The sequence below is a fragment of the Anomaloglossus baeobatrachus genome, chromosome 2, assembly GCF_048569485.1.
Source record: "Anomaloglossus baeobatrachus isolate aAnoBae1 chromosome 2, aAnoBae1.hap1, whole genome shotgun sequence".
Classification (NCBI taxonomy): domain Eukaryota; kingdom Metazoa; phylum Chordata; class Amphibia; order Anura; family Aromobatidae; genus Anomaloglossus; species Anomaloglossus baeobatrachus.
Genome location: NC_134354.1, coordinates 43,114,349 through 43,136,494, shown reverse-complemented (window position 1 = coordinate 43,136,494; position 22,146 = coordinate 43,114,349). Strand labels below are relative to the sequence as shown.

At 47.4% G+C, this 22,146-nt stretch overlaps 1 protein-coding gene across 1 annotated transcript in view; it reads right to left on the bottom strand.

Moving 5' to 3' along the window:
* IFNGR2 (interferon gamma receptor 2) overlaps nucleotides 1–12,565 on the bottom strand; it is a 37,691-nt gene extending 25,126 nt beyond the window's left edge. Inside the window, exon 1 of the mRNA XM_075335016.1 lies at nucleotides 12,437–12,565. Coding sequence (XP_075191131.1) covers nucleotides 12,437–12,497 — 61 coding nt within the window. The 5' untranslated portion in view covers nucleotides 12,498–12,565. The remainder of the gene's footprint in view (nucleotides 1–12,436) is intronic.
* Between the last annotated feature and the right edge of the window lie 9,581 nt (nucleotides 12,566–22,146).

Genomic DNA, 22,146 nt, shown 5'->3' with positions numbered 1-22,146 from the left:
TGCTCAGTACTAGTAACTAGTGATGAGCGAGCACTACCATGCTCAGGTGCTCAGTACTCGTAACTAGTGATGAGCGAGCACTACCATGCTCAGGTGCTCAGTACTCATAACTAGTGATGAGCGAGCACTACAATGCTCGGGTGCTCGGTACTCGTAACTAGTGATGAGCGGGCACTACCATGCTCTGGTGCTCAGTACTCGTAACTAGTGATGAGCGGGCACTACCATGCTCGGGTGCTCAGTACTCGTAACTAGTGATGAGCGGGCACTACCATGCTCGGGTGCTCAGTACTCGTAACTAGTGATGAGCGGGCACTACCATGCTCAGGTGCTCAGTACTCATAACTAGTGATGAGCGAGCACTACCATGCTCAGGTGCTCAGTACTCATAACTAGTGATGAGCGAGCACTACAATGCTCGGGTGCTCGGTACTCGTAACTAGTGATGAGCGGGCACTACCATGCTCTGGTGCTCAGTACTCGTAACTAGTGATGAGCGGGCACTACCATGCTCGGGTGCTCAGTACTCGTAACTAGTGATGAGCGGGCACTACCATGCTCGGGTGCTCAGTACTTATAACTAGTGATGAGCGAGCACTACCATGCTCAGGTGCTCAGTACTTATAACTAGTGATGAGCGGGCACTACCATGCTTGGGAGCTCAGTACTTGTAACTAGTGATGAGCGGGCACTACCATGCTCAGGTGCTCAGTACTTATAACTAGTGATGAGCGAGCACTACCATGCTCAGGTGCTCAGTACTTATAACTAGTGATGAGCGGGCACTACCATGCTTGGGAGCTCAGTACTTATAACTAGTGATGAGCGGGCACTACCATGCTTGGGAGCTCAGTACTTATAACTAGTGATGAGCGGGCACTACCATGCTCAGGTGCTCAGTACTAGTAACTAGTGATGAGCGAGCACTACCATGCTCAGGTGCTCAGTACTCATAACTAGTGATGAGCGGGCACTACCATGCTCAGGTGCTCAGTACTTATAACTAGTGATGAGCGGGCACTACCATGCTCAGGTGCTCAGTACTTATAACTAGTGATGAGCGGGCACTACCATGCTCAGGTGCTCAGTACTTATAACTAGTGATGAGCGAGCACTACCATGCTCAGGTGCTCAGTACTTATAACTAGTGATGAGCGGGCACTACCATGCTCGGGTGCTCAGTACTGGTAACTAGTGATGAGCGGGCACTACCATGCTCAGGTGCTCAGTACTTATAACTAGTGATGAGCGGGCACTACCATGCTCAGGTGCTCAGTACTTATAACTAGTGATGAGCGGGCACTACCATGCTCAGGTGCTCAGTACTTATAACTAGTGATGAGCGGGCACTACCATGCTCGGGTGCTCAGTACTGGTAACTAGTGATGAGCGGGCACTACCATGCTCAGGTGCTCAGTACTTATAACTAGTGATGAGCGGGCACTACCATGCTCAGGTGCTCAGTACTTATAACTAGTGATGAGCGGGCACTACCATGCTCAGGTGCTCAGTACTTATAACTAGTGATGAGCGGGCACTACCATGCTCGGGTGCTCAGTACTGGTAACTAGTGATGAGCGGGCACTACCATGCTCAGGTGCTCAGTACTTATAACTAGTGATGAGCGGGCACTACCATGCTCAGGTGCTCAGTACTTATAACTAGTGATGAGCGGGCACTACCATGCTCAGGTGCTCAGTACTTATAACTAGTGATGAGCGGGCACTACCATGCTCGGGTGCTCAGTACTGGTAACTAGTGATGAGCGGGCACTACCATGCTCAGGTGCTCAGTACTTATAACTAGTGATGAGCGGGCACTACCATGCTCAGGTGCTCAGTACTTATAACTAGTGATGAGCGGGCACTACCATGCTCAGGTGCTCAGTACTTATAACTAGTGATGAGCGAGCACTACCATGCTCAGGTGCTCAGTACTTATAACTAGTGATGAGCGGGCACTACCATGCTCGGGTGCTCAGTACTGGTAACTAGTGATGAGCGGGCACTACCATGCTCAGGTGCTCAGTACTTATAACTAGTGATGAGCGGGCACTACCATGCTCAGGTGCTCAGTACTTATAACTAGTGATGAGCGGGCACTACCATGCTCAGGTGCTCAGTACTTATAACTAGTGATGAGCGGGCACTACCATGCTCGGGTGCTCAGTACTGGTAACTAGTGATGAGCGGGCACTACCATGCTCAGGTGCTCAGTACTTATAACTAGTGATGAGCGGGCACTACCATGCTCAGGTGCTCAGTACTTATAACTAGTGATGAGCGGGCACTACCATGCTCGGGTGCTCAGTACTGGTAACTAGTGATGAGCGGGCACTACCATGCTCGGGTGCTCAGTACTGGTAACTAGTGATGAGCGGGCACTACCATGCTCAGGTGCTCAGTACTTATAACTAGTGATGAGCGGGCACTACCATGCTCAGGTGCTCAGTACTTATAACTAGTGATGAGTGGGTTCACAGATAAAAACAATCCTGAAGGTATCGGAAACTAAACTTTTCACAGACAAGGACAACTTCTAAAATATAAATGTTTATTCTATATCATTAAAAGTAAGACAACGCTTACAGGACACTTCAGAAATGATTTCGACACTTAGGCTATGTGCGCACTAGAACTGTGAAGTTTCTCAAGAAAATTTCTTGAGAAACTTCTAGGAGTGGAAGATTTCCGGACCTCCGGAAAAAAATTCGCACCAAATCCGCGGTAAATCCGCATGCGGATTAGCCGCAGGTTGTTCCCTGCGGATTTTGCAGGCTGTACTGCCGAAATCCACAGGTACCTGCGGAAAAGAATTGACATGCTCATTTTCTCAAGAAATTTTCTCGAGAAATTCTTCAAGGAAATTTCTTGAGAAAAATCCGCACAGTGCGCACAGCTATTTTTTTTTCACATAGGATTTGCTGGGAAATGTCTGCACAAAGATTGCAGACATTTCTCAAGAAATTTCCGCAGCAAATCCGCGGGTAAAACGCACTAGTGCGCACATAGCCTTAGGCAGATGTGCTGTAGACACAAAAGACAATATGAAACCCCCTTCCAAGAAGATATGACATATGATTGAGATATATTATCAGCATTACCCCTCAGGTTTGTGACTCTAGAGAAGGTAAATATCAGTCATTGGATACTACTATTATGGGGGACCTCTAACACAGAAAGGGGATAGTTTCCCCGAAATGTGAATATAGCAGTCAGGACAACCCCTAATCCGTCCGGTAATCAATAGTCCTATAGTCAAGGATCTAAGGGACATCCAAAGTCTATATCTTCAGATAATAAAAAGGGTATTGCTGGATGCCATACCTGCTTATTGCACCATAAACCATAGGGTCGCTCACCTCACAACCCATGTACCCCTAACTGACCCGACGCGTTTCTCCTCCCAGCGGGAGGTTCCTCAGGGGTCGTTTGTAGAATAAATTGAACAACATAACATGGTGTATAATATAAATCACTTTTTCAACATATAGTATCCTCCAATTTTGTTGAAAATCAATAACAAATTAGTTGCAGGTAGTCCAGTGTGTTATGACAAAAAGTAATAATTATAATACAAAGTCCATGGACTGAAGCAGAGGTAACAGTTAGTCTTATGTTACTTGTTCCCCTCAAAGGATAGTGCTGTTAGTCCAAAGTGCATCCCGTTTTCACCTCACAAGAGACCACTCTACATCAAATAGTGACTCTAAGTGCGCTTTTCCATCTGTGATTAATAACTGCAATACTCGCCCAGAAAAGTGGGGCGAGTGTCATGCGTATGGTCTGCGGTTTTTTTTTTCTCGCCGCTATAGCATCCGTATGATGTGAGTGCTATGCAAGTCTGTAGATTTTTAACACCAAAGATCCGTGTGACATGCGTATGCCATCCGTTGTGCGATTTTTTTTTCTTCTCGCTCCCATAAGCGTGCATGGGGGTTCGAGAGCTGAGACTTGGTGCAAAATGCAGCATGCTGCGATTGCACCAAGAGCCCGAATCTTGTGTAGAAAAAACGGGACAGATTGATTGATTATCACTGGTGCGAGTGCAATCTGATTTTTTATTGGATCGCACTCGCACAAGAAAATCGCAGATGGAAAAGCGCCCTAAGGCCTAAGCCACACGGCATGAAAAACGGAGCGAGTGGAATGCAATAAAACATCGCATTCCACTCGGACCAATATTACTATGTGCCAGCACCCATGAGTGATTATTTTCTCAGCCCTAATCGGACCGAGAAAACAGTCACAACATGCTGTGGGTGTAATGCGATCCAGGTTTCTCTCGCACCTATTCAAGTCTTTGGGGCGAGAGAAAAATCGCACTGCACTTGCATTACATTGGTGTACCGCGAGTGCAGAGCGAGAATGGTAATAGCTGGCAACGGAGGAGATAGGGAGATAAATCACTCCGTCCCCTCTGCAGAGCCGGCCTACCCCTCCTCAGAGCCGGCCCGCCCCCCGCAGCGCCAACCTACCCCTCCTCAGAGCCGGCCTGCCCCCCGCAGCGCCAACCTACCCCTCCTCAGAGCCGGCCCGCCCCCCGCAGCGCCAACCTACCCCTCCTCAGAGCCGGCCTGCCCCCCGCAGCGCCAACCTACCCATCCTCAGAGCCAGCCTGCCCCCCGCAGCCGAGTTCGCATGATCGGACCTGTCTCAGTGACACTCGCATGACACTCGGCTCCTGCTGTGCTGCCAGTGTGAGCCGAGTGTCATGCGAGAATCGCAGTAGTCCCCGTGTGGCCCTGACCTAAGGGTATGATACAGCGGGTTGCCTCAAAAGCATACACTCATCACATGTCCAATTCTTGGTCTGGTGATTTCCAAAGCAACATCTGGCAATGCAGTAGTAAATAGCCAATTAGAAAACATCAATGATTTCAATGAGATCTCCTTATACACCCCTCCTAGCAGCTGTGATTTTGGCTTGCTCCCTTTTAATCGGACCTCTTCCAACGGCTAAAATGATGTTAGTTTCTCCTGTGCATTGCCTGTATAAAACCACGTGGGATGTGGTTCCCTCTAAAGGCCGCTTTACACGCTGTGATATCGTTACCGATATCGCTAGCGTGTGTGTGTGACCGTCCCCATCAGTTGTGCGACACGGGCTCAGACCCGTCACACATACTTACCTGCCTAGCGACGTTTCTAAGGGGGTGGTTCGTTTGGCGTCACAGCGACGTCACTAAGCGGCCACCCAATAGAAGCGGAGGGGCGGAGATGAGCGGGACGTAACATCCCGCCAACCACCTTCATTCCGCATTGCTGGCGGCCGCAGGTAAGGAGAGGTTCCTCGTTTCTGCGGTGTCACAGATAGCGATGTGTTCTGCCGCAGGAACGACTAACTACATCGTACACGCAGCAGCAACGATAATTGGGAATAGGGGGGCATGTCACCGCTTAGCGATTTTGCACGTTTTTGCGACGATGCAAAATCGCTCATAGGTCTCACATGCAACGACATCGCTAAAGCGGCCGGATGTGCGTCACAAATTCCGTGACCCCAACGACATGGCTTGAACGATGTCGTAGCGTGTAAAGCGGCCTTTACTCTTTCCTGCGGAGTTTTATAGAGGCAATGCACAGGAGAGACTAGCATCACTTTATGAGTCATGACCTACAGACAAGCGCACAGTGACCATCCATGATAGCGGTAGTTTTCCTAAATCACTCAGGAAATTATAATTAGGCGGCTTTCACACTACGTGTTTTTAACATGCGTCATGAACGTTTTTTTAACGCAAAAACGGATCCAGTGCAAATGCGTTTTCATTTCAATGCATTTGCAATGAACTCACGTCAACATGCATTCATATGCGTTCACGTGCGTTATAGTGAGGATCCAGCGACTTGCAGTTTTTTTTAACTTTTTTCAAAAACGCTACTTGTAGTGTTTTTGAGCTGCGTCCAAATACTGCATATTGCTGGATCCTGACTATACTGCACGCAAACGCATGTGAACACTGGAATGCTGATAGACAGGATCCTGCTTGCTCTACTGAGCATGCCCAGAAACTAGCCTGGCGTGATCAGTTTCTCTCTACCCTTCCCTCTCTCTCCCCCACCTGAGAGCTGCGGACGCTCGTAACCAAGGTAAATATTGGGTAACCAAGCAAAGCACTTCGCTTAGTTACCCGGTGTTTACCTTAGTTACCAGCGTCCGCAGCTGTCAGATGCCGGCTCCCAGTCTATCACGTTTAGTTCCCCTCACTCCCGATCACATGACTTCAATGCCCGCCCCTAAACATCCAGTGACATGATCCTGCAAAAAAACACATGTTTGCATGCGTTTTTCTTTGTAAAAACAGGATCCACTTTTAGAGCAAAAAAACGTTCATGACGCATGTTAGAAAAACGTAGTGTGAAAGCAGCCTAATATACAAATTCTCACATAAAATTGCATACTTGAAGACGCCTCAGATTTATTTGTGAGCCAAAACATCTGAAATGACGTGGGTGGATAAAGCGCTGCTGTTTTTTACCACCACAGCTTGGAGCGCTGCCATTTCTATGGTTAGATGGATAGTAGAGAGTTGCGCAGAGATTTGCAGGACCCCAATGCAGCTGCCACGTCGGTAGTTTGTGGCTGCTGAAGCAAAGCCCTGCGACCCTTCTCCTACCTGCCGCCATTTCTTCTGATTAGTCAGCGGGAGGTCTTGTGTTAGTCACGCCTGGACTGGCAATACCGTAAGAAAAGGAGCAGGGGATGGCGGCTGGTGGGAGGACGTTCGGAGGGGTCTGGTCTGGCAGCCACAGACTACCTACACGGCTGCTGGGTCAGGGTCCGGTAAACCTTTCTATGGCCTGGACTACACAGACTTTGCAGTGCTACAGAGGCCTCACAGATCGGTAGATTTAGGATTCATATAAGGGTGTGTGCACACGCCATCTTTATTTGAAGCAGAAGACTCTTCAGGAAAATACATCCGATGTGTTCCTCGAAGAATCTTATCTGACGTCACTTAGGACGTCTTTTGTGCCGGTATTTTTTAGATTCCCATATATAACATAGCGGCGGCTTCCCAGAAGAATGGACCAAAAATCCACAACTTTCGTTTTTAACCCTGCTGTGCATTATGTGCTTTCTTTTAGGAGTTTTTTGTTAGTGCTTTCTCAAATGGGATCCGCTTGAAAAACACATTGCATGCTACCACCTCTCATCGCTTGATTGCCTAAGGGGTACTTTACACGCTGCGACATCGCTAACGATATATCGTCGGGGTCATGTCGTTAGTGATGCACATCCGGCGCCGGTAGCGACATTGCAGCGTGTGACACAAATGAGCGACGATCAACGAGCGCAAAAACGTGAAAAATCATTGCTCGTTGACACGTCGCTCCTTTCCTTAATATCGTTGCTGCTGCAGGTACGATGTCGTTCGCCCCTCCCCCTTGAAGGAGGGATTGTTCGGCGGTCACAGCAACGTCGCTGCCAAGGTAAGTACGTGTGACGCTGCCGTAGCGATAATGTTTGCTACGGCAGCGATCACCACATATTGTTACAATGACGGGGGCGGGTGCTATCGCACGTGACATCGCTAGCAATTGCTAGCGATGTCGCAGCATGTAAAGTACCCCTAAGGAACAACAATACTGATGTGTTGTTCACACAAGCGTCTTATTGTCCAGTCTATACGGGGGCATTAAGGCTATGACGGACGTACAGCCCCATAGACTATTAATGGGTACGTGTTTTTATATATATATAACATCTGAAGGCCTAATGGAAACAAGGACATAAATACATACATATAATAAAAATAGAATAATAACTATAAATTATACTGTATATCATCATATACACTATATCACAAAAGTGAGTACTAAGAGTGATATCGGCTCATGAAAAAATGAGCAAACAAAGGGTTGTGTTTCTATTTTGATTCAATATACGTGTGTGTGTGTGTATATATATATATATATATATATATATATATATATATATTACATATACATACAGTACAGACCAGTACAGTTTGGACACACCTTCTCATTCAATGAGTTTTGTTTATTTTCATGACTCTGAAAATTGTAGATTCACATTGAAGGCATCAAAACTATAAATTCACACATGTGGAATGAAATACTGAACAAAAAAGTTTGAAACAACTGAAAATATGTCTTATATTCTAGCTTCTTCAGAGTAGCCACCTTTTGCTTTGATTACTGCTTTGCATACTCTTGGCATTCTCTTGATGAGCTTGAAGAGGTAGTCACCGGAAATGGTTTTCCAACAGTCCTGAAGGAGTTCCCAGAGATGCTTAGCACTTGTTGGCCCTTTTGCCTTCACTCTGCGGTCCAGCTCACCCCCAAACCATCTCGATTGGGTTCAGGTCTGGTGACTGTGGAGGTCAGGTCATCTGGCATAGCACCCTATCACTCTCCTTCTTAGTCAAATAGCCCTTACACAGCCTGGAGGTGTTTGGGGTCATCGTCCTGTTGAAAAATAAATGATGGTCCAACTAAACGCAAACCGGATGGAATAGCACGCCGCTGCAAGATGCTGTGGTAGCCATGCTGGTTCTGTATGCCTTCAATTTTTGAATAAATCCACAACAGTGTCACCAGCAAAGCCCCCCCCACACCATCACACCTCCTCCTCCATGCTTCACGGTGGGAACCAGCCATGTGGAGTCCATCCAATCACCTTTTCTACAAAGACACGGTGGTTGGATCCAAAGATCTCAAATTTGGACTCATCAGATCAAAGCACAGATTTCCACTGGTCTAATGTCCATTCCTTGTGTTCTTTAGCCCAAACAAGTCTCTTCTGCTTGTTGCCTGTCCTTAGCAGGGGTTTCCTAGCAGCTATTTTACCATGAAGGCCTGCTGCGCAAAGTCTCCTCTTACTAGTTGTCCTAGAGATGAGAAGGTGTGTCCAAACCTTTGGTCTGCACTAATATATATTATATATATATATACACACACACATACATATATATACATACATACACACACACAATATATACAGTATATCACAGAAGTGAGTACACCCCTCACATTATTTTTGTACATATTTTCTTATATCTTTTCATCGGACAACACTGAAGATCTGACCCTGTGATACAATGTGCAGTGTCAGTGTGCAGCTTGTATAACAGGGGAAATTTGGTGTCCTCTAAATAACTAAACACTCAGCCAGTAATGTCTAAACTGCTGGCAACAACAGTGAGTACACCCCTAAGTGAAATGTGCCCAATTAGCCATTTTCCCTCCCTGGTGTCATGCGACTCATTAGTTATACAAGGTGTCAGGTTTGAATGAGGAGCAGGTGTATTACATTTGGTGTTCTCTCTCTCACACACTCTCTCATACTGGTCACTGGGAGTTCAACATGGCTCCTCATGGCAAAGAATTCTCTGAGGATCTGGAAAAAAGAATTGTTGCTCTACAAAAAGATGGCCGAGGCTATAAGAAGATTGCCACCACCCTGACACTGCGCTGCGGCACAGTGGCCAAGACCATACAGCGGTATAACAAGACAGGATCCACTCACCTCGCCTGCGGACATTCGTGTGACTTATCTGCAGAAGTCCCAGCCTCTATCTCCATAGTGGAGGGCCAGGAGTTCCGCAGATAAATCCGCAGGAATAATTGACATGCAGTTATGTGCGGCTGCGGGACATCCGCAGCATATTCTGCAGCCGCACATACCGCAGCATGGACACAGCACTCCCCATGTCCCATACGATAACATGGCGAGTGTCTGTACTTGCTGAAACCTGCGGATTTATCTAGAAAATCCAGATAAATCCGCAGGTTTTCCACGGCAAAATCCACAGGTGCAAGCTCCCATGGGCACATTGCCTTAGGCTATGTGCCCACGGGACTCTGTACCCGTGGATATAGCCGCAGGTACGTCCACAGGTTTCCCGCAGCAGCTCCCCAGAATCCGCAGCTATACATTGCTGCGGGATTTAAGCGAAATATCCATGGAAAACCTGCGGACATTCGTGTGACTTGCTGCGGAAGTCCCGGCCTCTATCTCCATAGCGGAGGGCCGGGAATTCTGCAGGTATTTCCGCAGGAATAATTGACATGCAGTTATGTGCGGCTGCGGGACATCCACAGCATATTCTGCAGCCGCACATACCGCAGCATGGACACAGCACTCCCCATGTCCCATAGGATAACATGGGGAGTGTCTGCAGTTGCTAAAACCTGTGGATTTATCTGGAAAATCTAGATAAATCCACAGGTTTTCTGCGGCAAAATCCGCGGGTACATTGTCCTGTGGGCACAGGGCCTTAAGGTGCTGGACTGGCCAAGTGTCTCCAGACCTAAACCCTATGGAGCATCTGTGGGGCCTCCTCAAACAGAAGGTGGAGGAGCGCAAGGTCTGTAACATCCACCAACACTGTGATGTCATCATGGAGGATGGAAGAGGATCCAGTGGCTCCTGTGAAGCTCTAGTGACCTCCATGCCCAAGAGAAATAAGGCCGTGCTGTTAAATAATGGTGGCCACACAAAATATTCACACCATGGGCACAATTTGTCTATTTTCACTTGGGGGTGTAGTCACTTTTGTTGCCAACGGTTTAGACATTAATTGCAGTGTGTTGAGTTATTTAGAGGATACCAAATTATAAAAAGCTAAAAACAGCTATAAAAGCTGTTATAAAATCCGCACACTGATATATATATATATATATATATATATATATATATGTATGCATGGATCTTAGGCTAGTTTCACACTCGCGTTGAACAGCATCCGTTGCATTGCGTTGTGTGACGGATGCAACGGATCGTACAAAACAACGGAATCTAATTTTTTTTTTTCTTCTTTACACTTTTACCGGCAGCAGACTATTGTGAACGATCAGCTGATCGCTCACAGCAGCCGGCCGCCGGGTGATCAGCCGATCGCTCACAGCAGCCGGCCGCCGGGTGATCAGCCGATCGCTCACAGCAGCCGGCCGCCGGGTGATCAGCCGATCGCTCACAGCAGCCGACCGCCGGGTGATCAGCCGATCGCTCACAGCAGCCGGCCGCCGGGTGATCAGCCGATCGCTCACAGCAGCCGACCGCCGGGTGATCAGCCGATCGCTCACAGCAGCCGGCCGCCGGGTGATCAGCCGATCGCTCACAGCAGCCGGCCGCCGGGTGATCAGCCGATCGCTCACAGCAGCCGACCGCCGGGTGATCAGCCGATCGCTCACAGCAGCCGACCGCCGGGTGATCAGCCGATCGCTCACAGCAGCCGACCGCCGGGTGATCAGCTGATCGCTCACAGCAGCCGACCGCCGGGTGATCAGCTGATCGCTCACAGCAGCCGACCGCCGGGTGATCAGCTGATCGCTCACAGCAGCCGACCGCCGGGTGATCAGCTGATCGCTCACAGCAGCCGACCGCCGGGTGATCAGCTGATCGCTCACAGCAGCCGTCCGCCGGGTGATCAGCTGATCGCTCACAGCAGCCGACCGCCGGGTAATCAGCTGATCGCTCACAGCAGCCGACCGCCGGGTGATCAGCTGATCGCTCACAGCAGCCGACCGCCGGGTGATCAGCTGATCGCTCACAGCAGCCGACCGCCGGGTGATCAGCTGATCGCTCACAGCAGCCGACCGCCGGGTGATCAGCTGATCGCTCACAGCAGCCGACCGCCGGGTGATCAGCTGATCGCTCACAGCAGCCGACCGCCGGGTGATCAGCTGATCGTTCGGCTGCCGAGAATGTGTGCGGGGCGTGGAGTGCGGGGTGGGTGGAGCCGAGCGGGGCCATGGCGTTGAGGACGTTAGTGTCGGGGACTGCATGGCTGGGGACAGGGGGTGTGTGTCCATGTGTGTGCGTGCTTGTGTGCGTGTGCATACATGCGGAGTGGAGTGCGGGAGGGGACACACGTAGCCAGGGTAAATATTGGGTAACTAAGCAAAGCACTTTGCTTGGTTACCCGATATTTACGTTGGTTACCAGCGTACACCGCTTAGCGCTGCCTACTTGCACATGTAGCCAGGGTAAATATCGGGTAACTAAGCAAAGCGCTTTGCTTAGTAACCCGATGTGTACCCTGGTTACGTGTGCAGGGAGCCAGAGAGAGCATGCGCAGCGAAATCCTAAGGATTCCGCTGCTCAAAAAACATTACAGGCTGCGTTCCTGCCGCCCGGCGGAAGCAACACAGCGTCGGCCAACGGAAGCAACGCAGGTCCATCAGTCTCAATCCGTCATCCATACAAGTCTATGGGAAGCAGCAGAATCCGTTAACGGCGGATTGCGACTGCAGGAAAAATATGCAAGTGTGAAAGTAGCCTTAGTATAACATGCACGACAATGTGCATACCAAACTGTACATGTGAACGGAGACATAACCAAGTGTTTTGTAATAGGACAGAACTGACGCGTTATCCTAATGCCACACTCGGCTCTGCTGTGCTGACTGTGCGATAATATAACACATTGCGGTGACCCCATTCAGGAGCCCAGGGTATAACTCACCCTCGGACGTGTTATGGGGGGCGGGCGCCAGGGTGCTCAGTGTCAGGAGAAGGGGCCACATCTTCCCGTCCTCGGTCGCAGTGTCCCGGGCCTGCTGCTGCTGCCTCCGCTCTTCCTGTGTCTGCAGACTCCTCCTATCCAGGAACAGCCGCGGCCTCCCCCGGTCACCGCCTGTTACTGACAGCCCCGCTCCTGCCCTCTCTCATAACCGCACACATTAACCTCTTCCCTGTGTGGCCAGTGCTCAAGAAATCCCAGGACTCTCCGTAATACAAGACTTTTATTACCTCTTCCTTAAAATAAAATTAAGGAATCTGTGATTTTTTTTTTTTATTTTGAGGCTGAAGAAACTTCTACAGATTGTGCCTGTGATGATCAGCAGATTACAGATTACAGCGGCTCATCTGGGTGTATGCAGCCTGGATCAGCACAGCGGGGTATTACTAGGGTTTTTCATAAAAATATATTGTCTGGCATGAGTTTTTAATAAACAGTCCAGAAAAAAAAAAGGGTAACGATCCTGCTACTCTCCGGTCTATGGAAGCGCTTTTTGTAAAACAGATAAATATCCTTCTATCTATTCATTTATGTATCTATCTTCCTCTTATCTATCTCTCTATCTATCCCTCTATCTATCTATCTATCTATCTATCCCTCTATCTGTCTCTCTATCTCTCTATCTATCCCTCTATCTATCTATCTATCCATCTATCTATCTATCCATCTATCCCTCTATCCCTCTATCTATCCGTCTATCCCTCTATCTATCCGTCTATCCCTCTATCTATCTATCCCTCTATCTATCTATCCGTCTATCTATCTATCTATCTATCTATCTATCTATCTATCTATCTATCTATCTATCTATCTATCACTCTATCCCTCTATCTATCCATCTATCTATCTATCTATCTATCTACCTACCTATCTATCCCTCTATCTATCTATTCCTCTATCTATCTATCTATCTATCTATCCCTCTATCTATACCTCTAACTATCATTATATCTATCTATCTATCATCTATCTATCCCTCTATTTATACCTCTAACTATCCTTATATCTATCTATCATCTATCTATCCCCCTATCTATCCTTATATCTATCCAGTGCTTTTTTTGTAAAAAAAAATATTTGCGGGGGAGGGGGGGGGCTGTTAGGCGCCGGCGGCCAAGATTGAGGAGGGGGTGGGGTGGGGAGGATCTGTCAGCCGGCGGCCGAGTTTGAGGAGTGGGAGGGAGTGCTGTCGTTGCTGTCGTGCTGCCGGGAGATCCTGTGCATGGTTTACTACATACTATAAATGGTACTGTATGCTGGAGAGAGAGACAGGGGGTGCAGAACTACAAGGCTCAGCATACTCCATCCACTAGTGTATGCAGGAGAGGCAGGGGGAGCAGAACTACAAGGCTCAGCATACTCCATCCACTAGTGTATGCAGGAGAGGCAGGGGGAGCAGAACTACAAGGCTCAGCATACTCCATCCACTAGTGTATGCAGGAGAGCAGACAGCAGCTGCCGAACTACAAGGCTCAACATCCTTCAGCCAGGACTGTATGCAGGAGTTTTTTGCCCAAAAATGTAAATAAAAAAAAAAAAAATGACGTGGGCTATGCCATATTTTTGTATGCTAGCCAGGTACAGCAGGCAGGTACGGGCTTCCTCCAATCCCCACCTGCCTATTTGTACCCGGCTGAGAACCAAAAATATAGGGAAGCCCTTTTTTTAATTATTTCATGAATTTCATGAAATAATTTAAGAAAAAATAATGACGTGGGCTTCGCACAAATTTTGTGTCCAGCCAGGTACAACTAGGCAGCTGGGGATTGGAATCCGCAGCGCAGAGTGCCCAAGTTTTCTGGGCACCCATGCTGCGAATTGCAGTCCGCAGCCTCCCCAGAAAATGGCGCTTTCATAGAAGCGCCATATTCTGGCGCTGTATCCAACTCTTTCAGCTGCCCTGGTCACGGGTGGCTCGCTGGGTAATAATATACAGCTGGCCCTAACCCCTTATCAACTGGCCCTAAGCCTGAAATTCATGGTTTCACGCCAATATTAGACATGGCCACCATGAATTTCTTGTAAAGATAAAAAAGAAAACAAGACAGAGAAAATATTTTTATTAGAAATAAAACACAACACAATTAGTGACTCCATCTTTATTGACATAAAGAACCCCCCTCTGCAGTAATCCTGGGTCAAGGGTCCCGCTGTCCAATCCGGATCCAATATCATCTGATCGGTTTGCTGGAAGGCAAAGTGATCAGATGATGTCAGGTTAAATGACATGAATCACACGACACAGCAGCTGATTGTATAAAAGCCGGTTATACAATCAGCTGATGCATCAGTGCAAAAAAAACTCACCTGTCTGCAAAATCCCGGGACACGACTGATCGCTCTAGGAGCCGTAATCAGCTGCTGCAGTCACCTCAGAGCATCACCTGATCGCTTAAACCAGGTGGGCGGTAAAAAGCCGGCCCCACCGCTGGACGTAGACTGTCAGCTAATGTCGTAGTGTGACTGCACCAGCTGATTACCGGCAGGTCCTGAAGCCGATCACACGTGTCCCGGGAGGCTGCACACCGGTAAGTGTGAGATTTTTTTTTCTAGTGTTCCCGCTTAGCAGCTGGGAGCGGACATGGCGCCGGTGGTAGCAGGGGGAAGCTGGAGGCGGGGGGCGAGTACTGGGGGACCCGATCACCGGCGGCAGGAGCAGCACAGTGAATACAGGGCAGGTGGGAGCGGAGGTCGGTGGGGGGGGTGTTGAATCGGACACGGGGGGCAACGGAGGTCGGGGGGGAGTGGAAGACAGCAGAGGGGAGCAAATACCTTACCGGATGGCAGCTGATCGGGGTGACCGGCTGTGACCTCAATCTTCAGCGTCCATAAACATCTTGAAGAGGGTGGGCACCCACCGCCCCTCCACATCTGATTGGAGGGATAGTATCACATGGATGCTAGCTCCAATCAGACCAGAGGGGGGGAGACACAGAGGTCACCCTGCTCCAGCCAATGGCTGATGATATAGCAAGTTTACAAATTAGCAATGTGGACAGAGCCAGAGGTGCTTATCCTCAGCGTTCTTCAGATTTTCCGGTACGCCGTACCGGCACGTACCACCGCAAAAAAAGCACTGTATCTATCTATCTATCATCTGTCTATCATCTATCTATCATCTATCTCTCTATCCCTCTTTATATCTATCTATCTATCATCTATCTATCATCTATCTATCCCTCTTTATATCTATCTATCCTCTATCTATCTATCCTTATATCTATCTATCTATCCCTCTATCTATCTATCCTTATATCCATCTATCTCTCTATCTATCTATCCTTATATCCATCGATCTATCTATCTATCCTTATATCCATCTATCTATCTATCCCTCTATCTATCTATCTATCTATCTATCCCTCTATCTGTGACGCCCCTGGCTTATCAGGTCGTCACAGGGTATTGTGCAATCTGCCCTCTGTGCAGTATCCACCTCCTCCTTGGTTACGGATCCCCAACTACATGGTGTTGCCGACAACAGCTAATAAAATCCTAGGAACACTCTGCACCACACCCACCAGTGGACGGCCTGAGTGGAATAGGGTCGCCCACTTGGGGGGTTGGTTAGGGGAGATCAGGAGTATCAGGAGTCAGTCAGTGAAGTGTAGGGAGTAAAGGAAAGAGGAGGTTAGGAGTCGGGCTCCTTGGAAGCAACCAGGTAGCAGACGGTGGTCTGGGCCTAGTAGGAGCTGGACCCCCGGTCGCAGGGGATCGTGACAAGGGGCACAGAACTGTCGAGGAGGACTTGAACCATCACCAGGCTGGGACCAGGGCACGACTGGGTAGTGGACCCTAAGTCAGGGAGTAGCTTCAGGCAACCTGACAATTTAGTAGGATGACGCTGGTGAGGTGTTCGCTGTGCATGACCTCACCAGCGTCATCCTACTACCCGCCCATAATCTCGCGCCTGCGCATCTAGCTCACCGGCGCCCTGCCCAAGATATGGCAGAGTGAACTGCGCCTGCGCGAGCAGACCTACCTGCACAGGCGCGAGATTTGAAAATGCGACGAGGAGGATGACGGAGGGCGTCATCCCATCAATCAAGGAAGGAGGCCGGCGATCAGAGGCAGGAGGGGGGAACGGGGCAGAAAATGAGCCTGCCCCTGTGGCCCACCAAGGTAATTAGCATACCTAATGGCCAAGTTTTATAAAGTTATTTTTGGGGTCTAAAAGGGGAGTCAGGGCCAAGGTGCACCTTCATAGAATATGGAAAAATCTGGTGACAGGTTCCCTTTAAACAAGCCTTGCCATATGACTTAGGATATATAAGCCAAACTAGAATCTCAATATGCAGACACCGTGTTTTTGGGGGGTATTACCCCTCATCAGTGCAAAGTATGAAATCTGGTTTGGCTAGGTGAGAGGCTAAGACTGGGATCTAAAGGGGGAAGTTTTCTCTATATGGAGAGTGACACACCAGGTCTGACATGCCAGTATGAGGCGACTTAAACGCCTTGCTTGTGTGCACATACCCTTAAAGATTTCTGAATACTCCTTTTCTCTATCACCGTGTTTTCTCACTTTCTTCCGGCGCTGAGTCTCCTCCGCTGCTCCCGGAGTCTGTAATGCTCTGTGGCCAATCAGTGAGCTCAGTTGACTGCACAAGCCAATCAGAGCAGCCGAGCTTGGCTGAAGTGGTGTTGATGTGTCGCCAACGCTGCAGCCAATCACCACCAGTAGCAAAGGTGGAGACATATTGCTGGACTCAAGGAGAGCGAGTAAAGCAGTTTGTCTTTATTTTTTATTTTATTATTTTTTAACAATGATATGCAATGCTCAATATACATTCATTTTTTCAATGGGAATTCGTGCCATATAAACTGGAATTGTTGCCCCAAATCGCAGGCAGTTAGGCCTCGTCCCATATATGTCTACAAGATCCTTTTTTAAACCCTGTCCATTGTCAATCAGGAGATTACAGATGATCACCGTACAGGGAACAACCCTGAGGAATTAGCAGAAGTCTAGAAGGAATCCAGACGGTGAGGTTCACACAGGTTTTAGAAGCTTTCAAAAACTATGCATTTTCCAATCTTTTCAAGAAATGTTCCCTCTTTGGAAAGTTTTTGGAGGATTCTTTTTTTGTTTTCTGAAACGCTTTTGAAGAATTTTGGAAACATTGTTTTTTCCTGATTTTTTTTTTTTGCAGCCTTTTGATTGGACAGTTCCAAATAATTTGCAGAACATTCTATCAGGATCCACTTCCAAGAAGCGTCGTTTTCTCTTTTCTTTACGTTTTTGTTTTTTCACATCAGAAATCTAATATATAAAGGTGTGTGTGTGTGCATATGTATGTGTGTGTGTGTGTGTGTGTGTATGTGTGCGTGCGTGTGTATGTGTGCGTGAATGTGTGTGTGTATGTATGTATGTATATGTGTGTGTGAATGTGTGTGTGTGTGTGTGTATGTGTGTGTATATGTGTGTGTGTATGTATGTATGTATATGTGTGTGTGAATGTGTGTGTGAATGTGTGTGTGTATGTTTGTGTATATGTGTGTGTGTGTATGTATGTGTGTGTGTGTGTGTGTGTGTATGTATGTGTGTGTGAATGTGTGTGTGTGAATGTGTGTGTGTGAATGTGTGTGTGTGTGAATGTGTGTGTGTGTGAATGTGTGTGTGTGTGTGTGTGTGTGTGTGTGTGTGTGTGTGTGTGTATGTCCACTAAAGGAATCCGCACCATCGCGTTTACAATTGCAAAATTTTGCACAAACACCTCATGTGACTCAGGGAACGTCATAGACTATTTTTTGAGGGGAAGTTAACCCCGCGCTTTACTGTTATAAGCCAAAAACCTGCTTACATTGAAGTCAATGGAGATGGGAGCTGCAGGTCATTAATAGGAGCTGTGATCGGTTGCTATAGGCAATGAAGGGCATTCTTAGTATAAGAAGCTTATGTGTGAGGTAATATGATATAGACAGACACACACAGAGAGACAGAGACACACAGAGACAGACAGACACACAAAGACAGAGACACACAGAGACGGACAGACACAAAGACAGACACAGGCAGAGACACACTGATACAGAGACACAATGAGACTGACACACAGAGAGACACACAGACACACACAGAGACAGACACAGAGATACACAGAAACAGACAGATACAAAGACAAATAGACACAGACACACAGAAATAGACAGAGACACAAGCAGAGAAAGACACACAGACACAGAGACGCACAGAGACAGACACAGAGAAACACACACACACACACACACACACACACACACACACACACACACACACACACACAGAGACCGGGAGAGTGAGAGATATAGAGCCACTTAATTACTATCCCGAGCAACGCCGGTTATTGCAGGTAGTAAAAAATAAATTCAAAAATATCTTCACACAAACAGCAAAATGAATTACCCATTGAAACAAATAGGGAGGGTTTTCCAAGAATTTTTTAAAGGTGTTTTTGAGGAGGATTTCATCTAAAAAAAAATCCTCAAAAAGTCTGTGTAAACATAGCAACTATCCCTGAAGCGTCCACTATTAGACTACATTAAATACTGTTGTGGTTGATGTTCCATGATTTCTTCTCCCTCTTGTGAAGGTGGAGTTGATTTCGAGGTTTGGGCTATGGAGCTCTAGGATTTGTGCGCATGCCCCTATGACAACTCCTATGAGACTTGGTATATATTTTGAGAATGTGACAGACGGTTTCCTCTGCCGACCACAAACCCTCTGATGTTCTTGCACAATTCACATAAACATCATATCTGCAAAAATGACAGGAAATGCTCTTTTCATAAAGAGGAAGAACCTTTGTCTTCTGGATGACGAATGCTCATGTTTTGGTGTTTTTTTTTAAGAATTCCATTTGACATTTTTAAGTGATTTGTGAAACATTTTCTTTCTTTCCATTGGGGAGCCATAAGTTTTAACCATCCCCTCCTTTACCACTTGTGGCGTTGCAATCATATTGGCCACACATATTGGATAAGTCTGGAGAAACTACTGATTTTGGTTGGTAATACAGTACAGACCAAATGTTTGGACACACCTCATTCAAAGAGTTTTCTTTATTTTCAGGACTCTGAAAATTGTAGATTCACATTGAAGGCATCAAAACTATGAATTAACACATGTGGAATGAAATACTTAACAACAAAGTGTGAAACAACTGAAAATATGTCTTATATTCTAGGTTCTTCAAAGTAGCCACCTTTTGCTTTGATTACTGCTTTGCACACTCTTGGCATTCTCTTGATGAGCTTCAAGAGGTAGTCACCGGAAATGGTTTTCCAACAGTCTTGAAGGAGTTCCCAGAGATGCTTAGCACTTGTTGGCCCTTTTGCCTTCACTCTGCGGTCCAGCTCACCCCCAACTATCTCGATTGGGTTCAGGTCTGGTGACTGTGGAGGCCAGGTCATCTGGCGTAGCACCCCATCACTCTACTTCTTAGTCAAATAGCCCTTACACAGTCTGGAGGTGTGTTTGGGGTCATTGTCCTGTTGAAAAATAAATGATGGTCCAACTAAACGCAAACCGGATGGAATAGCATGCCTCTGCAAGATGCTGTGGTAGCCATGCTGGTTCAGTGTGCCTTCAATTTTGAATAAATCCCCAACAGTGTCACCAGCAAAGCACCCCCACACCATCACACCTCCTCCTCCATGCTTCACGGTGGGAACCAGCTATGTAGAGTCCATCCGTTCACCTTTTCTACAAAGACACGGTGGTTGGATCCAAAGATCTCAAATTTGGACTCATCAGACGAAAGCACAGATTCCACTGGTCTAATGTCCATTCCTTGTGTTCTTTAGCCCAAACAAGTCTCTTCTGCTTGTTGCCTGTCCTTAGCAGTGGTTTCCTAGCAGCTATTTTACCATGAAGGGACCACGAATAGTCAAAGTGAAATACAAACTTTTTTAAATATAAAGGTGATACAGGGTGCACAGTAGTTGCAGGCTAGATGGAAAAAGCCTGCCAGAAACAACCCACAGCAATACCAGGACAAACCACCAGATGGCAAAACCTGATGACAGGCAGTAATATAATAAAGGATTATGCAGAGTGTATAATAGCCCGCCTCCTGACGAAGCCTTTGGTGAAACGCGCGTCGAGGCCCCGCCCCCACGCCTGGACACATCCACCATTCCTGCTCTGACATGACGCAAGGTAATATTTGTTAACCATTTATGCCCCTTTTTGCTATTGGGACTTTTGTGAGATTCTACAGATCTCCTCCATAAACTGGTAACTTTACACTGTCCCTATTTGACTTTCTACGGGCTATTATACACTCTGCATAATCGTTTATTATATTGCTGCCTGTCATCAGGTTTTGCCATCTGGTGGTTTGTCCTGGTATTGCTGTGGGTTGTTTCTGGCAGGCTTTTTCCATCTAGCCTGCAACTACTGTGCACCCTGTATCACCTTTATATTTAATAAAGTTTGTATTTCACTTTGACTATTCGTGGTCCTTTCTCTTTGTATCCCCACCTTTACTTAATTTATTGGTATCTTGGGGCTACATATTTTAGGTTTTATATTCTTGTGGACCCCTTTCCAGTCATAGGAAAGTTTGTTTAGGTTATATTTTACCATGAAGGTCTGCTGCACAAAGTCTCCTCTTAACAGTTGTTCTAGAGATGAGAAGGTGTGTCCAAACTTTTGGTCTGCACTGTATATCTACATGGGTTGACCCTATTTTCGGTAACCATGCACTCTTGGCTGAGTCCGAAGGAATAAACATTGCTGAAACTTCAGGTAATAGCCTTGCATGTATTGCTGGCTCATGGAGGGATCATCTGGCTACAGAGGCGCCCGTGTACCTTCCGTGTAGCCTAACGTTGAAATTTGACATGCCCAATCTGTTTTTTACCTTGACTAAGGCTATGTGCGCAGGTTGCGTACTAGCCCTGCAGAAATTTCTGCAGCGATCTGAAGAGCACATGTGCGCTTTAAATCGCTGCAGAAATGTCCGTAGTGAGCGCCGATTCCATGCGCTCTGCCTGCAGCTCCTGCCATAGACAGAGCAGGAGCTGCCGGCAAAGCGCAGGAAAGAAGTGACATGTCACTTCTTTTTGCGCAGCGCTTCGGCAGTAGCCGAAGCGCTGCGCTCTGAGACGCCACGTGCGCACGGCCCCTGCACAATCTCCATAGACTGTGCAGGGGACGCAGGACGCATGCAGTTACGCTGCGCTACAAAGCGCAGCGTAACTGCATGAATTTACGCAACGTGCGCACATAGTCTTAATCTGTTGGGGAAGGGACTATTCGTGAAATTAGCAATGAGATAGTTAAAACTTAACCTTTAATATGATTAGACAAAACACATACAACCAACATGTGCCCGTGTAAAACATACTGTCAGTTTACAGTATAATTCAGGTGACCCATGGACCCACCAGTATACTCCTGGGTGTCACCTACCTTTATACCCCGCCGGGAATACAAAGTGTAACAGCAGGGACAGGTACCAAACAGTGGTTCTATGCAGGATAGACTCAAACTAGGGATGTCAACAATGTCTCTATCTATATATATATATATATAATTGCCTTATTCTGTCTGTCTCGCTCCAAAATTATGTAATTCCAGTGACAACCGTCGCCACAGCGCGCGCGCTAAAGAGCCTGCGACCAACGGCTCAGCTAACTGAACAGCCCGAACTACAGGCCGACAGGAC